The sequence below is a fragment of the Colias croceus genome, chromosome 15 (genome assembly GCF_905220415.1).
Source record: "Colias croceus chromosome 15, ilColCroc2.1".
NCBI lineage: Eukaryota > Metazoa > Arthropoda > Insecta > Lepidoptera > Pieridae > Colias > Colias croceus.
Genome location: NC_059551.1, coordinates 8,456,237 through 8,478,262, shown reverse-complemented (window position 1 = coordinate 8,478,262; position 22,026 = coordinate 8,456,237). Strand labels below are relative to the sequence as shown.

General features: G+C 34.8%; 1 protein-coding gene across 2 annotated transcripts in view; it reads right to left on the bottom strand.

Moving 5' to 3' along the window:
* The window catches only part of LOC123698255 (neuropeptide CCHamide-1 receptor-like), a 159,637-nt gene that overhangs the window by 85,751 nt on the left and 51,860 nt on the right, over positions 1-22,026 (bottom strand). For both annotated transcript variants that reach the window (XM_045644834.1, XM_045644835.1), the window contains exon 2: positions 25-218. In XM_045644834.1, the coding sequence (XP_045500790.1) occupies positions 25-209 (185 nt within the window). In that variant the 5' untranslated portion in view covers positions 210-218. The remainder of the gene's footprint in view (positions 1-24; positions 219-22,026) is intronic.

The window sequence follows — 22,026 nt, the reverse complement described above, 5'->3', positions numbered from 1 at the left end:
AAATAAATAACATAAATTACTTACGTGTTGGGGACGTTTCGCATAGCCTTGTGTCTTATAAACACAGCGACCAGGGTCCCATTACCAACCACTCCAATGATGAAGATGAAAGCAAACAGTATGGGCACTATGTACGTCTCCGGTCTTTGTGAATACGGCTTGTAGGTGTCAGTGTCGTTTAGCAGTAATGTGTCGTTGTAGTCCGCCATTGTACATATCTGGAAATAAAAAAGTGATATTATATACTTGAATTATTCCATCTCATTTAACTCGAATTGATGTGGTTATGTTCGTTGATTGTTTTTATGGAGTCCAATTTCTACTAGATAAATTGGAGAATGAAACTTTTTTAGTCGCAGGCTGAATGCCTGTAAAAAAGTTTCAGAGCTCAAGAGTATACTAAAGAGTAGACATTATATTGAATGAAATTATCCACTGTATTACTGTTCTAAGTCATGAAAGAAAAAATAGAGCGATAAGAAAATGCCAACATTCGCTTGCGCATGGTCAGCGTACTGGATTAAAGTCTTCATAAATGAATGTATCTGCAGTAAGAAGAAACATGGACTGATGCTAGTTGAAGACTTGTTTAGTGAGAATTAACTTTCATTCGTCGTTACTAAAACAATTTTGTGTGTAAAGCAAAGTCGTGTATCCATAAGTAACTGTCATACGGCTGGACCGATTTTTATTTTTTATGAATAAAAATGTTTGATAAGTATTATTCTATCTTTTAACCAGTTAGCTTTTAACCATAACTTTGATATTATTGGAATAAATAAATAAATATAAAATAAAAATAAAAAAGCCTTTTATTTCTTGCAAAAAGTTACATACAGACATTATAATGTAAAGCTTATTTTATCAAAATATATAAAAACTTTAAATCTATTACAATTTTACATTGTTAAGTACTAGTCTTGCAAGAACCCCTCGTTTGTGAGGGTGAAGGCCTCCTCCAGAGCACCCCACTTGTTTTATTTGAAGATTTAAGACCTTCTATCCAAGTTTTATAATTGGAATATTAATTAATTATTAAGTAATAATTTTAGAAGAACTAAATATCTTGTTAGAGCTCAACATAATAACCATAATCTTAGCCAATAAAAGCATAGTATTTAAATAAATTGAAATTCCAAAAGAATTTATTCTACCTAATAAAATAAAAGTTTTATCTTATTAGTGATTAATCTCTCAACGCAATTTAATATGATTGCAAAACAAGTCAATAACTGCGTTAAAAACAACCGACTTCAAACTTGCACTTGCAACATTTACAAATACAGACAAAAATGCTCATAAAATAAAAACTACTGGGCCTATCCGAATAAATTTTTTATGGGACCAATTCGTCACCATCCCGCATCGAACAAAAAAAGAATCACGTAAATCGGTTCAGAAACCTCGGAGTAATCGGTGTACATACATAAATAAAAATAAAAAACATACCGGCCGAATTGATAACCTCCTCTTTTTTTTGAAGTCGGTTAATAACTATTTATTAAAGGTATTTGGATACCTGAGGTTACAGAATAACTTGAATTACAATAATTAATTGAAAAGTAAAGGTTAAGGTCACATAGGTCGAAAAGGTTCAGTAAGTTTGTACCAAACTAGGCCTAGAATAACGAAGGGTTTAGTATTTGATAAACGAATTTTTGGTTGAAATGGATTCAATAGGTACTGTCAAATATAATGATTTGAATTCTTTTTTATTAATTGTGAAGCTAAAAAATAATATTAATAGAGATATTGCGTGAGAAATTTTTTGAATTGACAATAATGTTCTAATTTATAAAGTATTTAAATGCTTTATAATTGAATATCGAAAAGTAAACTACGTTTCAATCAATTAATACTACTTTATTTTAAGCTAGCGGTCCGCCCCGGCTTCGCCCGTGGTACATATTTCGCAATAAAAAGTAGCCTATGTTCTTTCTCAGGGTATAAAGATTGTCTGTGCCAAATTTCATCAAAATCGGTCCAGTAGTTTATGAGCCTATTCATTACAATCAAACAAACAAACAAAGTTTTCCTCTTTATAATTATAATATTAGTGTAGAATGTAGATAATCTATCTATTATCTTTTATTTTAACCAACATAATATTGAAGTAATATTCCCTCTAAACATGTCTCTTTAAAATTTCACGTAGAGAGGAAAGAAACTATACTTTATTAAAAAGTTACCAACGCAATATATGGCGTAGACTTACCTACGACGCTACGTCGTAGAGCTTAATACTGTAGTCTGTAAGAAACTAGAAATTTGTTATGAGGCTCGTAGGCTATTAAAGCTTTGCTGAAAGCAGATTCATATTACGTGATTAAAGTTTGAAAAGTAATTTTTTATTTCATATGATGGTTTTTGTTTGTTCAATATTGTTTGTTCAATATTATTAAATAATATTTATGTGTGAATACTGCACTCAACACTACGAACTGTAAGATTTATTAATTGATAAACAATTGTATTCTATTTAAAAAAAATCCTTTCAGCTTCTAAGATTATCGAACTGAAAAAAATGTACAGTAACTATGCTATGCAATGCTAAGCTATGTGTTCTATCAATTACTACTCATACGTATTACAAACATTAATAAGGGGAATGGCGTTATTTGTATAAATCCAACAAATTAATGAGATGCTTCTCTATTTGGGAGACTAAATATCATCAATCACTTGATGGATTGTATTTTCTCAGTTCATCCATTAATCCGTATCGAGATATCGCCTTCGATTTATTGGTGTCTGAATTTAGTATTTATTAATGTGTTATAATTTAATTATGTAGGTGTATATACGTTATTATGATTTAAAAGAAAGCTATGAATCTATTATATATCTCTTTTTTGTTTGAATAACTTTTATAAATTGAATAAGAATTGTTTCAGTCAGCATCAAGGCGTTGACGATGCTTATGACACTTTTTTTTATTAAAGTAAGAAGGAAAATTTGGCTACCCAATAAAGACATCTAATTTGGGAGATATGACCTCTGTTGTTTCACCAGGAAACTGATTAAATGACTAGTGTGTCTTGTATAAAAAAAAAGACTAAAAGAACGCTTGCAATTCAACCCAGTTCCATTCTCCAAGCCAAATATTTTACATCGAAAGAGTAGGATATAAGTACTAAGTACATACTAATATATCTTTTAAATGCACTTACTTTAAAATACGGAAACTTTTAAATTCTTTCAGCGATATCGTAAAGCTGTCTGCGAACAGATGGATGTTACTAAAATGTGCATCGTTATACAAATGCAACAGAGTCCCTCGTGCTAAGAAAGTATGCATCAATATAAACTAATGCAACATCGGTGTTTGCATCATCTTATATGAATATAAATGGGGATCTATGACGCTAAGAAAACTGTATGATAAAGTTATTTTGCTTTTATCAAAATAGAATCCCGTTTAAAATAGGTGTGCTTTCCTTTACGGTGTTTAGTTATTTTTATAGGTTACTTACAAATAGACGTGAAAACATATAGGTTCATTGATTTTCTTCGAAACGATTTGGTGAATTATTGCAACAGTTATTAGTTAGTTAGTTAGCCGTCGCGACCGCTTCAAACCGTCAACTGCGCGGTTTGTAGCGGCAGTGAATTTTTGTCTATTTCACAGCGCGGCTTCAAGCCATCTGTCTCAACTGCTTGAAGTGGTCCGTGTACGGCCGCCCTTAATGATACCAATGACGTATCGAAAGGACACTAGCTATAAAATCATTTTACAATGCTATCATAAAAGTCACGCTGTTTTTGAGTTATAAATAGTTATGTAATAAGTAAGAAAGTCTGAACTAATGAAAGCCTGAAGTTCCTTTGCGAACTTTTTGGGCCACGTACCTTTTGTGGAAGGTACTTTTGCTTTAATATTCTCCCAAAACTTCCTTTCATTATCACACTCGTCAGTGCTCCTTGCCTTGCATTTTCATGTCATTATTTGCAGCTTTATTTACCACAGTGAAATGTCAGTACAATTATTCACGTGAGGATGGATGAATGTGTATTGTATGTATGTGTATGTATCTCTTTCTCTGCAAAACTGAACAGAGTTTGATCATACTTGTCGGTGATGTAGCTTTTGTACCAGAATAATATGTTAAAAATACGTTATTATGAGCAAAGGTTCGTCCGCGAGTAAAATCGCGCTTCACAAATAGTATATTTTACGTGCATAAGCCGTGACATACGTTCGGCATAGTAAGAACCAAGCATATTCAAAGAATAGGTTTTTATTTATATTTTCCTACCTACCCTCAAACTTTATTGTCCATAAATAGGTATAAACGCCTCGAAGTTGCCCTCAAATGTAATCTTGTGATAAGGGCACTCGTAAAATTGACATTTACCCCTGGCTTAGTGCTCACGTGTTGAAGATACGTGATCATATCATGGACCGGGAGGTGGCAGTAAAATTTGTGATAGAGCTATATTATTGGCAAAAGGTTTTAATAATTATAATTTAATATGTTACAAGTATTTTGAGTTATGACTCTTACTGTACTTTTACTTCAAATGACCTAGAGCAGGAGCATTATTTCGTAATATTTTAATGTATACGAAAACTAGTATTCAGTGACGTAAGTCGTTCAGTATTAGAACATTGCATAGAATCTTTTTCAACGCACGAAAAAATGCTCTACGCCTGTTTACACTAAAATAATTTGACATAGTGGAGTTAGAATGAGCATACACTCGTTTGGTGTAAATGCAACGTTATATTTGGATAAATAAACAACAAATATCGTCAAATTAATCTAGTTTTATTTAAATAGAATCAGATTCCATCTTTGGCAAATTTAAAATGTAAAATAAACATGCATATTATGAAGATTGTTCCTGAAAATTGATCTACTTTATAAAAATAAGTCGGGTTTTCCTTCCTGACGCTATAACTCCAGAATGCACGAACCGATTTCCACTACCACAATGGTTTTGCATTCGCTGGAAAGGTCTCGGGCTCCGTGAGGTTTATAGCAAAGAAAAGGTGTCTCTGGTAGCGAAACAGAGTTCGCCCGGTTTGCTAGTTTTAGTATAAAATGAAGAGTTCTTGTTTGATGAAAGGAGACTTTCTATTACCATTTTCCTGTTTCTTTCCAGCGAAGAGAACATAACACTAAATTGAAAATGATAAGCATGCAAAGGTGCCAAGTTTCAAAAGTATCGATGAACATCGACAACATCTGGATTGTGGTTGCACGTGTTCAAACGAATATGTGTTTAAAAATCTACAAATTAAAGTCTAAAATAAAACAGCAAAAATAACTACTAACAAAGGAACTATACGTTTTATTTCAATTTCATGCTTTACTTGAGAACGTTGATTATATATTAACTAGGAAGAGAACGAAATGTGTTCTGTTTTTTAAATATAAATCTGTTATAACATTTATTTTAAAGAGACATTTTCAGTAAATTTTTGAGAGCGGAAAATGTCGCTTGCTCTTCACTGTATGCTTTATGAATAACAAATGTAACAAATGCATGAAACAATTATTTCCAATGCAATTGAATTTAATGTTATTTAAATTTTTGTAATTCTAAAGAGAAAATGAAATGAATTAATTTTTAATCAACACGAAATCTTCATTTTTTTGAACAACCTATTGGAGGAAGAACTATTTTGTGTTTAGTGCTGCTAAGTATGGCATATTTTAGGTTTTTCTATCTTATTTATCCTGTATAACATAGTAATTCATCAATATCTTGGTATATAAAAAGAAAAAGCTATTAAAATTTACCAAGCATTCAAAAATGGGCATTTTAGTTCATAGATAATCGATCAGAGTTCGACCGAAACTCAGTGAGTCGCCTATCAGTCGACACCTAGGAGTATTTAAAGTTGATTAAAATCTACGATCACAGTAGTTCCAAATAAATTCTCCAATTCGATCTCGTACTATAAGCATGTAATTACGGCCATTCACGTGCGACCGGACATGGATAGGGCTGTTAATGAAATTTATTCTGCGAGATGAAAGCTGGTTGATTCCTGTTTTCCTCTTTAAGGTCTTAATGGGATCTATTAATATGACTTCTGGTATAATAAAATCAAGGAAAGGGAATTAAGATTTTAATTATGGATCCGTTCCCGTGATATCCTCGATAATTATTAAATATTTTGATCTTCAGTATTGATTAAATCTTTTTGGATTTGATAGCTTTTCCTATTAAGGTAATAATTGATATCGTTTAAGCTGAAATTTATTAATGTGTGATTATTAAGTATAAAACTTATGTAGTATGTACATACGTTCGTTCAGAATGTAAGCTTGTTTATTTAGTTTAGTTACTACAATAGTTACCCACTTGTAGACCATTGATATGTAATACGACATTAATTTTAAAATTTACCATTTATAAAATAATTTAAAATGGATAATATAAGGACACAATGAATAAATATATAAAAGACGAGTTGTGGCTTAATGCTTTTTAATTATCATTTGTGACGCTTTGTCTAGACAGAAAATAATTCAGTACCTATTTATAATCTGTTTCAGATTTTCCATTAATTCACTACAAAAATGTTAATTTAAGAGTGCGTTGATTTTGTATTTGGGTTAATGGAAGTAAAGGTAAAATTAATGCTCTTTAATTTCTTAGCGACTGTTAATGGCCACTAACAACAACTTACGAACAACGCATTAATCTGACTGAGAATTAATTGTTCTCACTTCCTACATCCTTGTGGAGATTTCTCGTACCTTCTAGAACACACAGGAATGGTTTAAAAGGTTTCGCTGTGAAAAATGTACCGTGCTTCTTTTATGTTTGTATAATAGTGCATTTACACCAAACGAACTGAGAACAAGACCTTTCTTTCATAATCTTTTAGTGTAAACGAAAACTCGTTTCAGTGTTGTTTAATATTAGAACATTTCATATACCTAATCTTTTTGAACGCACTAATAACAACGAAAGAATGCTCTACGCCTGATTTACGACCAGTCTCACTAACTCATACGCCTCTGAGCATTTGTTTACAACTCGAAGAAGTTTATATACAAGAAGTATGAAACGCACGAGTTTACATACTGTATAAATAAAATGTAAACTTTAAAGAATCTTATATCTTGGGAGTGCTTGGGAAGTATCTCCATTGATAAAATATCGGACGACGTTTCATAGAAACCTCTCAACAGCAAAAAAGTGGTTTAATTTATTTTTCTTATTTTCGCACGAGGGGATTCTAGTAAAATATTGTAAGCTGCACATTATTATTTTGAAAAGGAATTATAAGTATCTGGCATTGAATTAATTTACTTTATTCATTTCGTCGACATTTTTCGGTCTGGGGCTCCTTAGAAATAAAGCGCTGTTTAGATAAAAAGTGTTTTTTTACATTTAAATTAGGTAAGATAATTATAACTTTTGTTATTTCGCTCTGTTGAACCCTAGAATATTGGACTGAAATCGCAAGCCTGGATTGCTGAGCGAGTTTGTTATAATGTAATTCATATACAATAGCAATACGTATTTTGATGAAAAAGGCACACAGGCACAAAGGTAGTTTATGCCTTGGATTTGCACATAGAATACTTTTTTGATCAATGATACATTCTACACTTCGGGCTTGGTGAAGCTAGGTCGAACAAATATATTTCAGAAAGTATTAACTAAAGAATCAAATACGATTTTTCAGCATCATCATCTTTATCATCATCATCATCATATTTGTTCACACTGTAGGGCTACTAGGATACAGGCCTCAATCTATCAATCAAGAGTCGCGCTATTGGCAGCTGCTGTCACATGTTTTCGAACCTTTTATTTTTGGAAATTTTCAACGGTTTCTTTATTTTTTTCCTCACCGTTTGGAGCAGTGGTGATGAGGTTAATGTGCGAATGATAATTAATCATGTTCTTGATTTACCAATTACCATTTATTCGAACCAATACCACCACTGCTCTATATTTTATTATTGCTCAATGATAATAAAAATAGGATGTTTAATATAAAACGTTGTTTAATAAAGACTTGCAATCAGCAATTGTCTTCAACGTCCCGGCTTAATTAATGCTGAGGCTTCAGGCTTGTTATATTTTTATATTCTATTGTGTTTTATTGTTCAATCAAACAAATGTTTAATATTCTCGGATTAACGTCGAGTAATATTGGCGAGTGAAATGCTGTTACTAGTTATATTATTAAGTAGATGTTTAGTTGATCAAAATTATTGGTATTGCTTTCAAAAACAGCTGAGAGAGAAAGGTGTTTTTAAATCTCTAAATATGCATTATGAGTTCAAAAGTATATTCAACTAGCGGTCCGCCCCGGCTTCGCCCGTGGTACATATTTACGTTTTCTCTACATAAGAACCATCCTTGTACTTCAATGAATATAATAAAAAAATAATTACTTATCGAAATCGATTCAGCCGTTTACACGTTATGCCGTGACAACGCAAAACGGGTTTCATTTTTTATTATATAGATGTGTGATGCAATTTTTTTAAGTATATTTATGTAAAATTTTTTTTTTTTTTTTTTTTTTTTTATAGTAACCCTAGCAATAGGGCTGGCGACTCACTTGGTGGTAGGTGATAGACGCCGCCCATGACGATCACAGCGTTGGGAACACTGCGATCGTATTGCCGGCTTAACAAGGATGTTGGGTTTTCAGGAAGGTGTAGGCTCTTTGTTTGAAGGTTCCCATGTCGTACTGGTTGGGGAACACGGAAGGTGGTAATTTGTTCCACAGGAGTGTGGCTCGGGGCAGGAAGTGCCGTGAGAAACGCACGGTTGAGGAGCGCCAAGCATCCAGGTGGTGTGGATGATATTTTTGCTTGTGTCGGGCAGTGCGGTGGTGGAATTCTGCAGGTGGTATTAAGGCAAATAGTTCCTCAGAACACTCCCCGTTGTATATGCGATAAAATACGCATAGAGTCGCAACATCGCGCCTCAAAGCCAGAGGATCCAGCCGATCGGTGAGCTCAGGTAGGTCGACAATGCGGCAGGCACGACGCTGAAGGCGATCAAATGGAAGTAACTGATACTGGGGTGCTCCAGCCCATAGGTGAGAACAGTACTCCATGTGTGGCCGAACTTGAGCCTTGTAGAGTAGTAGGCGATGAGCTGGCGTGAAGTACTGTCTCGCTCTTGCGAGCACCCCAAGTTTCTTAGAGGCTAATTTAGCCTTGTCTTCCAGATGACCGCGGAATTGTACGTCGCTCGCAATGTCGATACCGAGAATTCCGATGCATGGCGTGGCTTTGAGAGGAGTATTCTGGAATGTAGGTGACACTGCAAAAGACCTCTTTTTAGCTGAGAATACGCAAACTTGCGACTTTGAGGGGTTAAACTGAACAAGATTGTTTTGGCCCCATATTGAGACTTCTTTAAGAGATTTCTCAATTTTAGACACAAGTTGTCTTCGATGCTCATCCACTTGGTCCTGAGAGAGATTTGCAAGACCGGTATATGCGGCGTCGCCCGTGCTATCGTCGGCATAACAGTGTATGTCACGTACTTGCAACATATCATTAATATGCAAAAGGAATAGCGTCGGCGACAGCACGCACCCCTGTGGAACACCAGCATTCACAGGCAAGGATTCTGAGCATGTTCCGTCGACAACGACCTTAATGCTTCGTGCCTTGAGAAAGCTGGCTATCCAGTTGCATAATCTCTCAGGTAGTCCGTATGAAGGCAGCTTGGAAAGGAGCCCCTTATGCCACACCCGATCGAATGCCTTGGCCACATCTAGACTAACTGCCATGGCTTCCCCCTTACTCTCAATTGCAGATGCCCATCGATGGGTCAGATAAACTAAAAGATCACCAGCCGAGCGATTTCGACGGAAACCATACTGGTGGTCGCTTAACAGCTGGTGACCTTCTAGATACTGTAACACCTGGGAATTTATGATGGATTCCATCACTTTTGAGAATAAGGAGGTAACCGCGATCGGCCTGTAGTTTTTCGGGTCGGAGCGGGTGCCTTTCTTCGGTACAGGGTGAATCAGGGCGGACTTCCAAGTGCTTGGGACTATGCTAGAAGTGTAAGAGCATCGAAACAGACGCGTAAGAATTGGAGCTAATTCGGGAGCACAAGATTTGAGAACTATTGCAGGAATTCCGTCTGGCCCATTCGACTTATGTATATCGAGTGAAAGAAGAGCTCTACGTACGGCGCGTTGTGTGAATTTCACGTCAGCCATTTTGCTGTTGCAGCATGGGATGGAGGGTGGAACTCTTCCTTCATCATTCAGGGTCGAATTCGATGCAAAGAGTGTGGCCAATGTATCGGCTTTCTCGTTTGCAGTGTGGGCCAGAGTGTCGTCATCCTTACGTAGAGGAGGAAAGGATGACTTGCAAAAGTTCCCCTGAACGGCTTTGGCAAGTGACCAAAAGGCACGTGTGCCAGAGGGGTAGCGTGCAAGTCTCTCGCCGATTCTTCGGACGAACTCTGCTTTGGCTTTTTTGATGTTCTTCTTGTACTGTCGGGAGGCAGCATTAAACCTTTTTTTTAGATCCTTAACATTAGAGTCCTTTCTTGCTATGGCTTCTACCCAGGCCTGATAACATTCCTGTTTAAAGCGGGATGCCTTTTTGCAGGATTGTCCAAACCAGGGTTGGGACTTGCCGCCGACGGGTACCACAGAGTAAGGAATAAAGAGTTCCATACCCTGCGTGACCACATCAGCGACTAAGTCAGCGCAAGCATCAGCGTCCTCGGATGCAAAGCAAATCTGACTCCAAGGGTAGGACGCAAAGAAGGTCCGCATCCCGTCCCAATCCGCCGATCTATAATGCCAGACATGACGGTAGCTTGCAGGTCTAGGTCGGAATTTTCGTGCGACAGGCACAGTACTCCGCACCAGGCAGTGATCGGAAGACCCCAGTGGCGCTACAACTGCAACATGGTAGTCATCAGGATGAGATGTTAGTAGGAGATCTAAAAGGGATGGTATTTGGTCCTCCACGTCAGGAATCCTAGTGGGTGTGGAGACGAGCTGAGATAGGCCGTATGACAGGACAAAGTCGTGGAAAGTTCGACCCGCATAATCAGTGGTTCTTGATTTCAGCCAATCGGAATGGTGGGCATTAAAATCGCCAAGGACCACTATTTCAGCGGAGGGGACTTTCTGCAGAAGTTCATCAACCGTGTCTTGGATGTGCTCGATGAGGCGATTAGTTTCGGCATTTCCGCTATGACTCCTGTAAATGCATGCATAAATGCGTGGGTGATCACCGCAGTCGACGCGTAGCCATAGTATGGACAGGTTACCCTCAATGATACCAAGGCGACGGCAACAGATATCCTCTCTAGCGTAGACGCAAACTCCAGCACGCGGTAAAAATATGTGTTCCAGCGTGTATCCCGGGTAGTTTAAGTAGGAAGTATCAGCAGGAGAGGAGATCTGTGTCTCCGTCAAAAAGAGTAAAGCCGGCTTAGCCGTCTCGAGATGTTGGTGGACGGCAGTTAGGTTTGAATGAAGTCCCCTAATATTGCAAAAGTCCACAGATAGTAATGTGGTAGGGGTTGCCAGTACAAGCTTATCTTTTTTTTCCGTGGCAGTATAAAATAGCGGAATTTTGCCCCCCCCAGAATACGTGGGGCAGTCCGAGCGTGAACACTCGGAGAGGGATTCTCCAGCATCATTGATGCTAGTACCCTCCTGGGGTAATTTTATATTTAATCCCGCTGCCATTTATTGTTTGAAGGGGGTAGGGATGGAATGGGATGGGACTATTGAGTTAAGGGAAGGAATGAGGACGGGAATAAGGGAGAGGGGTGGGAAGGATGGAGATTAGGATAGGGATACGGGCCTCCGGCCCCCCCACTCACCGTACGAAACACAGTAATAGCTACTATTTCACGCCGGTTTTCTGTGGGGGTGTGGTATCTTCCCCGGTGCGAGCTGGCCCAATTCCTGCCGAAGCATGCTCGACTACCACTTCAAAAAAATAGAGTTTATTTGACTAAACAACGTTCATGAAAAATAAGTGAGGTATCGGCTAAATCATCAATGGATTTATTTTATAATGAAGAAGTGATTTAGTAATGCACTCCGAATTCAGTTGAACAAAATGTATGCGAATCGCTATATGCTTGCGTGACAAAATAGCTTTGATATGTCATGAGTATTCATCGATAGTTGAAGCCGCGCATAGTTTTTTTCTTATCGTTCAGTATCTTTATTTATTTTTTATACGTCGAAATTGGCGGGTTCAGTAAAACACCGGTTTCATTTTTAATCACTCTCAAACGACAAAGTTTCATAGTATAAATCTATGGAATATGTTTTTTAATAAAGAATTTTATAGATTTAGGTATTTGTTTTGAATATATTATAATACAAAATCACATTCACCTTGACCTTATTGTTATTAAGTGAGCATCAAAATGGAGGGATTTAAAATTGCATACATAATGCATCTTCGGAAGGTCACAGTTACGCCATTCCCATAATTGAGGCAAATATTGATTCCTCGCGTCAAATCCATTAAGACGTTGCGACTGTAACTATAGCGGTAAGAGGAGTCTAAGGAATATAATATAGAGATACAGATAAAAGGTTAAGATTCTGCCCTGAATTCAATTGTAGGAAATGGCTGCAACTTATCACGTCTTCGCGTGACACCATTTCATGGAAGTACTTTAGTCTTTTAGTATTGACACGTGAATCTTCAAGAACGGAATAAATTTGATCTAAGATAATATGTAAAGTGAGGTTATAACATAAAAGCCAATGTCTTTAAAAATAAAAAAGAGATTTACCGGGATCAGAGATGATCTTATCATTACAACATCCGCATAAAATAATCTCAGAACTTCTAAAGGATAATTTTCTCAACGAGGGTTTGAGTCCTATTCTGCGAAATATCGGGTGCCAAAAGTTTAGATCCCTATGTAGGAAAATCTTTGTTTGCCTATAGCTATTTGAGTGGTTATGATAAGTGTGTAAATTAAAAACACAATAGCGAAATTGTGTCACATATATTTGAAGGAGATTTTTAATTACATCCAAGAACTGTACAGCTGTTCCACCACTCGGGGCTAGTACGTAGTACCTACTGAGCAATTATCCCAGCATTGCCCTTTAAAATGTAAGAGTTAGTAATTAGCGAAGGCAATGAAGCAAAATGTATAAACACGCGAACGTCACGTTACGTGATGGGCTGTCATGTCACGGCGGGCAATTAAACGTCGGGCAAATTTGTTTATTCGAAGCTACACGAATTGTTTACGCTTCAACTTTTATAATAGCGCTTAGTGTTTGTGCTGTGTTCGAGGAGATTATAAGAATTTTGTCTCGAGTAAGCGTAATAGGTACATAGTCAATTTTGTAATATAATGTTGATATCATAGTCATAAAATAAAAGTAGAAAATTGTTTCAATTGACTATTCCGATGTACAATGAATGTGCCTTTAAAATATTTACGTACCTACTTACTAAATTTTGAAAAGTACACATATTCAATGCTATTTGAGATAGAGGTGTTGATTGAGTTATGGTGTTACATAAAGCTATAATTGATACATCGTCTAGTCCCTAGAATAGTCGCTAACGCATGAGCTTCAATTAGAAAGTTAGTCTAGACATAAAATACATTTTACAAAATTAAGTAAGTACAAGAGCAATTGGATTTTATTTTCATACGTCGGCAAAGGAATTGTTGAGGCACCTGATGATAAGCGCCGCCACCCATGAACATTTGCAGGTCTTACAAATGGATTGCCGATGTTAAAAGGAAGAGAATAAAGAAAAAATAATGAGAACAAGTGATAACTGCGTTAAAAACAACCGACTTCAAACTTGCACTTGCAAAATTTACAAATACCTACAGACAAAAATGCTCATAAAATAAAAACTACTGGGCCTATCCGAATAAAATTTTTATGGGACCAATTCGACACCATCCCGCATCGAACAAAAAAAGAATCACGTAAATCGGTTCAGAAACCTCGGAGTAATCGGTGTACATACATAAAAAAAAAAAAAATATATACCGGCCGAATTGATAACCTCCTCCTTTTTTTTGAAGTCGGTTAAAAATAAAGCCGTAATTGGAAAGGGTAAGGAAGAGGATACGGTCCGGTCGGCCCTGCCTTTGCCCTTATACAATATCAACAGACGAGAACTACAGAATGTTATTATGTTGAATCAAACGATAATATGTTTGCGAATTACTATTGCGCATTTTCATCAAAACCAATGTAAAGAGATTTCTCTTTCGTAATTTATTAGTACATTTCCATACTTCAGAAAACAAAGGATTTTCGCCTGTTTCGTATTTACATATTATTCACACATAATGGAGTGTGGAAACCCAACGCGCCACACATGGTAACTAAGAAGAAGCGATAAATCAACAAGGAAATAATTTATTCCAAGTCTAGATATTCGCGACGAATGAGGACCTGAATTTACTGCTATAATTATTTTCTGTTTTAAATCACGTATTTACTTCGATATTATACCTATATTTCTAACTGGGTTTCCGCCCGCGGCTTCGTCCGCGCAGTCAAAGAAAAACCCGCATATTTCGTCATTTTCCCGGGATAAAAAGAAGCCTATGTCCTTTCTCGGGTATAAAAATATCTCCATACCAAATTTCATGAAAATTGGTTCAGTAGTTTAGGCGTGATTGAGTAACAGACAGACAGACAGAGTTACTTTCGCATTTATAATATTAAAGTATGGATTTTCTACTAAAACTTAATTAGGATTTAATAGCATTTGTAATTTATGTTTTGCTTGAATATTTTTCAATTAGTTCTTCGTAAATTAACGTAAAATAGCGTTGACTTTGCTTCAATATAATATTTAACTTAATTAATACAGAAATTTCAGTGTAGACTGTACATAAGAACGTATCCTTGAGAACCGTGGAATATAACTTCATATGTTTCCCAATAATTATTAAATAGAAAATGAAATTTCTCGATAAGCGAGTAAGCTTATAAAATATTCAATATGCGTAAACATGGTAATCGTATAATGTTGATGGCAACTACGCAGAAGATTCCGACCTACGTGCTTAGAAAATACTTGAGATTAATCATAATACAGCATTATGTCTTCGGTTATTTCAATATCATAATCTGTTAGATAAAAGTTGACTATAGTTATTCAAGAATCAAGACCTTATACGGTAAGCCCTAAAATAATATTGAATGTTTTGCGTTGTTTCTGTTTTATAAACCATTTTTTGTTATCCTTTTTTGACGTTAAAAAGGAGGAAGGTTTGAAAGTATTTTTGTTTATGTGAAAATTATAACTGTCTGCAGGAAAAGCGTCTGAGTTAAAATGACTGTGTTTTTATGTGTTATAAAATGTATGATTACCTGTAGTGTATGTGAGTGAAAGAGAGGGAAGTATTATGTCATCTCTTGCGCACGTGCAACGGTGACACCGCTCACACAGCTCAGTTGGCTGCAGGCGGTCGGAGTGAGAGGTCGTGTGCGTCTAAGAGCCGATAATAGGGAAGGACATACACTACATTTTTGGCGACGAGGTAAATCGGGAATAAATGTAAGTTATTTTCTTTGATAATAAAAATTACAAAACAAAAAAAAAAGAGGAGGAAATAGGTGTGCTGTGATAACTATTGAACTAATTATATCCACAGTCGAGTTACATCAAAGCGAATATTAAAGTTAATAATAATATACATACATACTTATTTTCATTATGATATTTTGTGCCGCTTACATAAAAAAAAAAAAAAAAATTACCCGCACAAAGTACATAAATAACATGTGCGTGCCTTTCGAGAGGCCTCCGCGCCGTAGAAAACGAAGGTTTCGTTTACATAAAGATTTAGCAAAACCTCTTAAACAATTGTAGCCAGAAGGATAAAGTAGGTGTTGTAAATTGTTTTTCGTAAACATAACTACACTGATACCAATGCATACGCGGGCTGGCTTTATTGCTCGAGCGTATGGTGCCTGTATGATAAATACACTGTACAGTGTACGGGTATACAGCTAGCGTCGTCCAGTATGTACTACTCACGTAGTCATGCATAGGACTGTAACTGCGTTATGCGAGACTAAATGTGATATTTTGTTTAGTCGAGGCTGTAGATTATTATTTTGGGACATTTGTTTACATATAAATTTATTAATACTGATATGTAAGAACCTGCTTAGAGGATTGGTTAAACATGATTAAATGAGCTAAGAAGGTTCGATTCCCGATCAGCTCAGAATAGACTTGTCTGGTTACAAAATAGAATTATACCAAATACCCACTTATATCTTATTTAATTACTCGATGTGAAGTTGCACGAGTATTATTTAAGATTATTCATTATTGCATAAAAGAAGTAATTAATGGCTATCACGCAAGGAACGTAAGTTTCCTAGACAGGCTAATTAGTAAATTACCAGATAATGCCTGGTGGTCAAGAAAAATCGGGTGACGCCCGTGTGTATTTTGTAATGTTATATCAGATGATGCCTGGTAGTACAAAAAAAAACGAGTGACGCCCGTGTGTACTTTTTAATGTTATACCAGATGATGCCTGGCAGTCGTAATATAATTACAATACAGTAGTAGTACCTGTAGTGATGTGATACGGGTGATGCTCGTTTAAAATGTATATATTTTGGGTGATGCCCATATTATGAATTCATGCACTTAAGAGGAGGCTCCCTTTCTCATTTCTGGCACTGAGAGACCGGTTACGGTACTAGATGCTAATACAGCCGTAATAAAGTTGAATATCGCGTGCGCTCTTAATCGCGTTCGAGCTCGAAAAGTAGGTCTCAATTCTTATTTCGTTTATAACTAAGGAAATAATTAATCTAGAGAAAAAAATATCTTGCGATTCGATAGTAAACTCTATTTTCTTACTGTTAACATTTATTTTAGACGTAAAGTCCAAGTAAATCTTTAAAAAAAAAATGTAATAATCCTTAAAAAAGGCATAATTTTTGAATAAAAAATGAATCTAGTGAAAATGTTACAATTACGTAACTGTCTTGTACATCGAAAGAAAAAGACCCAATAAATCATATACTAAAGTTTCATTTTGACTGTATGTGTGCCTGTTTCAGAATATTAATGCAAAAACACATAAAATTTAGGGAGCTTCCCCTTAAATACGCGATTTTAAAAAAAGATGTGATAGTTAGTCATCATTTCATAGTGTTTCTTTTAAGATGGATTGTATCTTCGAAAATACTTATGATTAGTATTGTTATCCAAATAAAAAATGGAATAATACAATTTTAAGAGTATAAATACTAGATAGTAAATGCTAAAATATTTACAGTAATTTTTATTATTCGTATCTAAAAGTGACTTAATATTTTCGTAATTTCATAGCAGATTTTGTTAACAAATAATCATAATGATAACAATGCCTAAAATATCTGCGATAGGTATTGCACATTTAACCGACAACTATAAAGTTAACAGGTTAAGTGATAGTATAATAATCATAAACAGGGTAAGGTAATAAAACAATGAACATTCGAAAACAAAAATAAATGGAAAGAGAGACATACAGAGTAGTCTCAATATTCATTATTTCAAACTAGCCACCGCAGTCGGCAGACGTTGTTATGCTCTTTGCTCTTTCTTTATCGGTTCGTTAAACGAATTGGAATATTATGAATATTATCCGAATTGGTCAAGCCGATACGCCGCGCGCCGAGGTTTGAGTTTTACACTTAGCAACATAATATTTGGCTATTCGTTTTTATTGTATATACTATGTGGCGTTGTAGTTGAAGTGGAAACAAAAAAAAATAATAAGAACTACTCACCATACAGTCGACAATTAATTTAGTTAATTAATAAAATAAATACAAATATCAGTAACAATAAGGGTCGTGGTGTGCCTAGGTCCAAACCCTCCGGTAGGGCCCTTACTGATATAGGTGGACCTAAGATGGAGTGCGCGTCTCGTTGCGAAGGCCAGGCGGTAGGGTGTCTTTAGGGTTGGTCGCTGAATTCCTTCAACAGGAATTAAGGAGCCGAAGCAAGCAAGACGTAGAAGGATTTCCTCAGCGGGAACGTTGCAGTAATCCTTCAGCGCAATCGTAGCAATGTCGTAGTACTACTGAAGATGGGTCATAAGCGGTAGTATGTAGCAGCGTATGAGGTTCCTTATAGGAACGTGGCAAGGACGCGACAATTCCCTGCGCGGGAACGTTGCAGGTATGTAGAATTACTCCCTCAGCGGAAATGTAGCACCCCGGTTTGGGGTTATAACACACTGTTAATTATTACATGTTGGAACGTTGAAAACAAACACAACTTTTACGTAATTTATACAATAATATACCGTGAAAGACAATAGTTGGACAATCGACAATTGGCATAAAATATGAATCGTTAATTGTAGATAATAATTACTTTGATAGATAGTGTATAGTGACAAACAACCTGTCAAATATACACTTAAAATATTTAGGTAGATAATAAAGGTCAATTTCAAGACGAACATTTAATGTAAAATAAAAAATGGATCATAACCACATCATACCGCAAATATTGGTATATATGCAAGTACCTACATCTAGTTATTACTATATTAATAACGACTGTTTTTTTTTTTAATTTAAAAACACCAATTTTATTAAAGATGAGAAAATCAGCAACTCAAACGTGAATAGATTGATAAATATATAATATTATAAAAGTCAATACACTAATAATCTTATCTACAAGTTTAAAAAGTTATTAAGAATTTTATAAGATTTACAACGTAGCAATTCATATAAAATCCAAGTTTTAATGGTGGTTTGTAAGACTGGTCTGATTTCATATTCATAAAGTACTTACGTAATACATCTTTTAAGAGCTCATCTTTTGAACATTAAATATCGCACCTGATGCATTAACACCGCTGCGATAAAATAATGGATATCGTACTAGATTGAAAATAAAAAGATATTATCAATTAAGAAATACGTTAAAGATTTCTTGTCAAAAAAAAATGAATTATCGCGAAAAGTTCACCATTCGTGCCTTAGTCAGAATATAAATTCCAAGTATTAATCTCTACAATATTGAGGTGGTAGTGGTAGTGATTTCGAAATGCAAATTTGAATATAGGTAAAAAAAAAAAAAAAATTGTATTATTGATTGTTACAGTTAACATTGTACAGTTAAAAAAAAAAACATTTTCAGACCATTAATGTGTGATTAATGTTAAGCCATTATTATTGTCATTAAGTTATCTTCTTCTTCTTTTTTTTTTTCAAGTGGCTATTAAGTTGTCAGTAATAGATGCAAATACATACAAATGTTATCATAAGTAACAAATAAATTAAAAAAAAAAAAAAAAAAATGTCATCAATAAAATAATACATTGTGATTCGTTTTAGGTTCGTTACATTAATTAAATTTTAAATATTTGTTATTAATGTAATAACCGTGGTGAATGAACAACACCGCGTGTGTGTTGAGGTTACAAATAGAAGGTATAAAAAAAAAGAGTAATAATTAATCACGCTTTACTAAATATTCATTATTGTATTGTCAATAAATTGTTGTAATATTGTCACTGAAGTTAAATCTGTACGGTTTGGGTAGGTCATTAGCGAATCGAAAAGAATCGGTTGCATACAGTCATACGAACACACAGGTGAAACTAAAAGCGGTTCAATAGAAGTCAATGGCACAGTATAGTATGATATTGTACTGTTGCAACTTGCAGAGCAAGCTCCACAAAGCCTGTAATTCTGTCAGAGTGGTTTATACCCGAAAGTTGGTATTTAAATAATTGATAATTATCGAACTTAACATTGCAATACATGTGACATTTTAATATTGCGTGACCTATCGGAATTTATACAATTAGGAATTCAAATGCGAACCATAAATGCATGTTTCTGTATGAATTAAATATTTTTAATGCGCTATAAAAAAAAGGCTGCCACTTTCTAGCCTCTAAACTATCACGAAAAATACATATATCATAAATCGCTTTATTGCGATACGAAAGAGAGACGGACAAACGAATAAATAAACAAATCTTCCCTGTGCCTAAGGATCATAATATGATAATTTGTTGTTGCTTAAATAAGAATAAATAATGAACCAATTAATGTTTGGTTAAAATTTTGCCGTATAATATTTATTATATTATATTATTTAGGGTACAGATATACATTTACATTCCGATTTTATTAAGTATATTGAATTAAAATTGGAACATATATTGTTTTAGTAACGAAGTACATATACAGAATATAGATATTAAATAATAACCAAACATTTAAGTATATACCTAGTCTATAGGCATTTTACTTGGTAATAATTGTACCGAAGTTTTACTTAGATTGTTACTAATCCAATTATAAGGTCTTTTACAGCTATTGTTTAATAATAATTTTAATATGTGGGAAAACATTGGTTACTTAAATGGTGCAGATGCCGGTGCAGGTAAAGTGAATTAAATTATGCGTCAGAAGAAGCAGCATTCACCTCTTCTAAATGACCTGGAGTGCAGGTCGTAATAAATAGTGAGGAAAAAGAGAGAAGATAACCTATGTTAGTTCCACATCAACAAGGTAGTGCAATAGTCATGTAAGGAAAAAATAAAACAGGTTAAGTACAGTACAGGTACAGTACAGGATTTAGTCAAAAGTATAGTTAAGTTACAGAAGGAACATAGTTTAAACATTATACATTACATATACATTAAGTTACTGAAAACGATTTCGTTCCATTGGTTAATAAATAAATAATGACTTAATAAACTTAAATATAAGTGTACAACTTATTCATGATAGATTGTCGTATACTTAAATAAATTGCCATTATGGTTATTATAAATACCTATGTAAGATGTTACATTTCTATGATTTTGAAGGAGCAACTATGCCTATATATTCTTGCCGGCTCTTCTCTGTCGAGACAGCTTTCCGAACCAGTGGTAAATTCATATTTTTTCGATTTTTACGATTTGTAAACGTTTCTGGACGAGGTCTGGTTGATGAATGAAGGTTTGAGTTTGAAAAAATTATTAATTAATATTGATTTGAATACATTTATTGTAAAAATTATTACAATTTTGAATACACATATACGTATTGAAAAAAAAAAGAAAGAAAAAAAAAGAAAAGGAGAGATGTTGCATAAAGATAGAATTATATTACTATAGGCCAGGTGACACATTCTACTCTATCGCTGGTATGGAGCGGACGCGTCCCTGAGTTGTGTGTACTAACTGATACTGGTGTTTAGGTATATATACTAGGATACCCGAATAGAGCATATTTTATTTTATTTAATAAAATAATTGAAAAGAATTAAAAATTTCTAAAATAAAGGAGGGATGTAGTGTATGTGAGTGAAAGAGAGGGAAGTATTATGTCATCTCTTGCGCACGTGCAACGGTGACACCGCTCACACAGCTCAGTTGGCTGCAGGCGGTCGGAGTGAGAGGTCGTGTGCGTCTAAGAGCCGATAATAGGGAAGGACATACACTACATTACCTCATAAATTTCAAAGAGTTGTTTAATTGGAGGCTGTTGCTATTTTTGTATGATTTCAATTTGATCCAGTTGTGAAAAGGAAGTTTTGAGTTTATAATTAGCAATCTTACTTATTTTCCTTTATTTGTAACTTTGCTCAAATTTCGTATGTCTTGTTAAAGTTTTGTTATACCTCAGTAATTAAGGGTTGTGTTATATTACGAGTATAAGATACGTTTAGAAGTACAGTGCGTACATTCGTATATAATTATTTTGTTAGAAGGGATATTCCAAGGGGATTTTAGCTTGAGACTCGTCTTAATTTTGAGTGTGATACTGAAACTTAAAGGTCAATGACACACCGTAAAAGTTTCTTCAATATAATTCCAGCCATTTTGGAAATTTACAGAACACACAAACAAATATCAATTACAGTTATTTCGTTACATTCATAAAATACCTTCTTATGCATAAAAAATAAATGTGCTGAAAATGTGTAAAAGTAAAACTAAAATAGTTAAGTGTAATAATTATTTTAAACATTAACTATATAATAAATTATTTTCTTCTCCTTTTCATTGTATCTATGTCAATACTTTTACGTATTGTTTGATATCCATAATTAAATACGT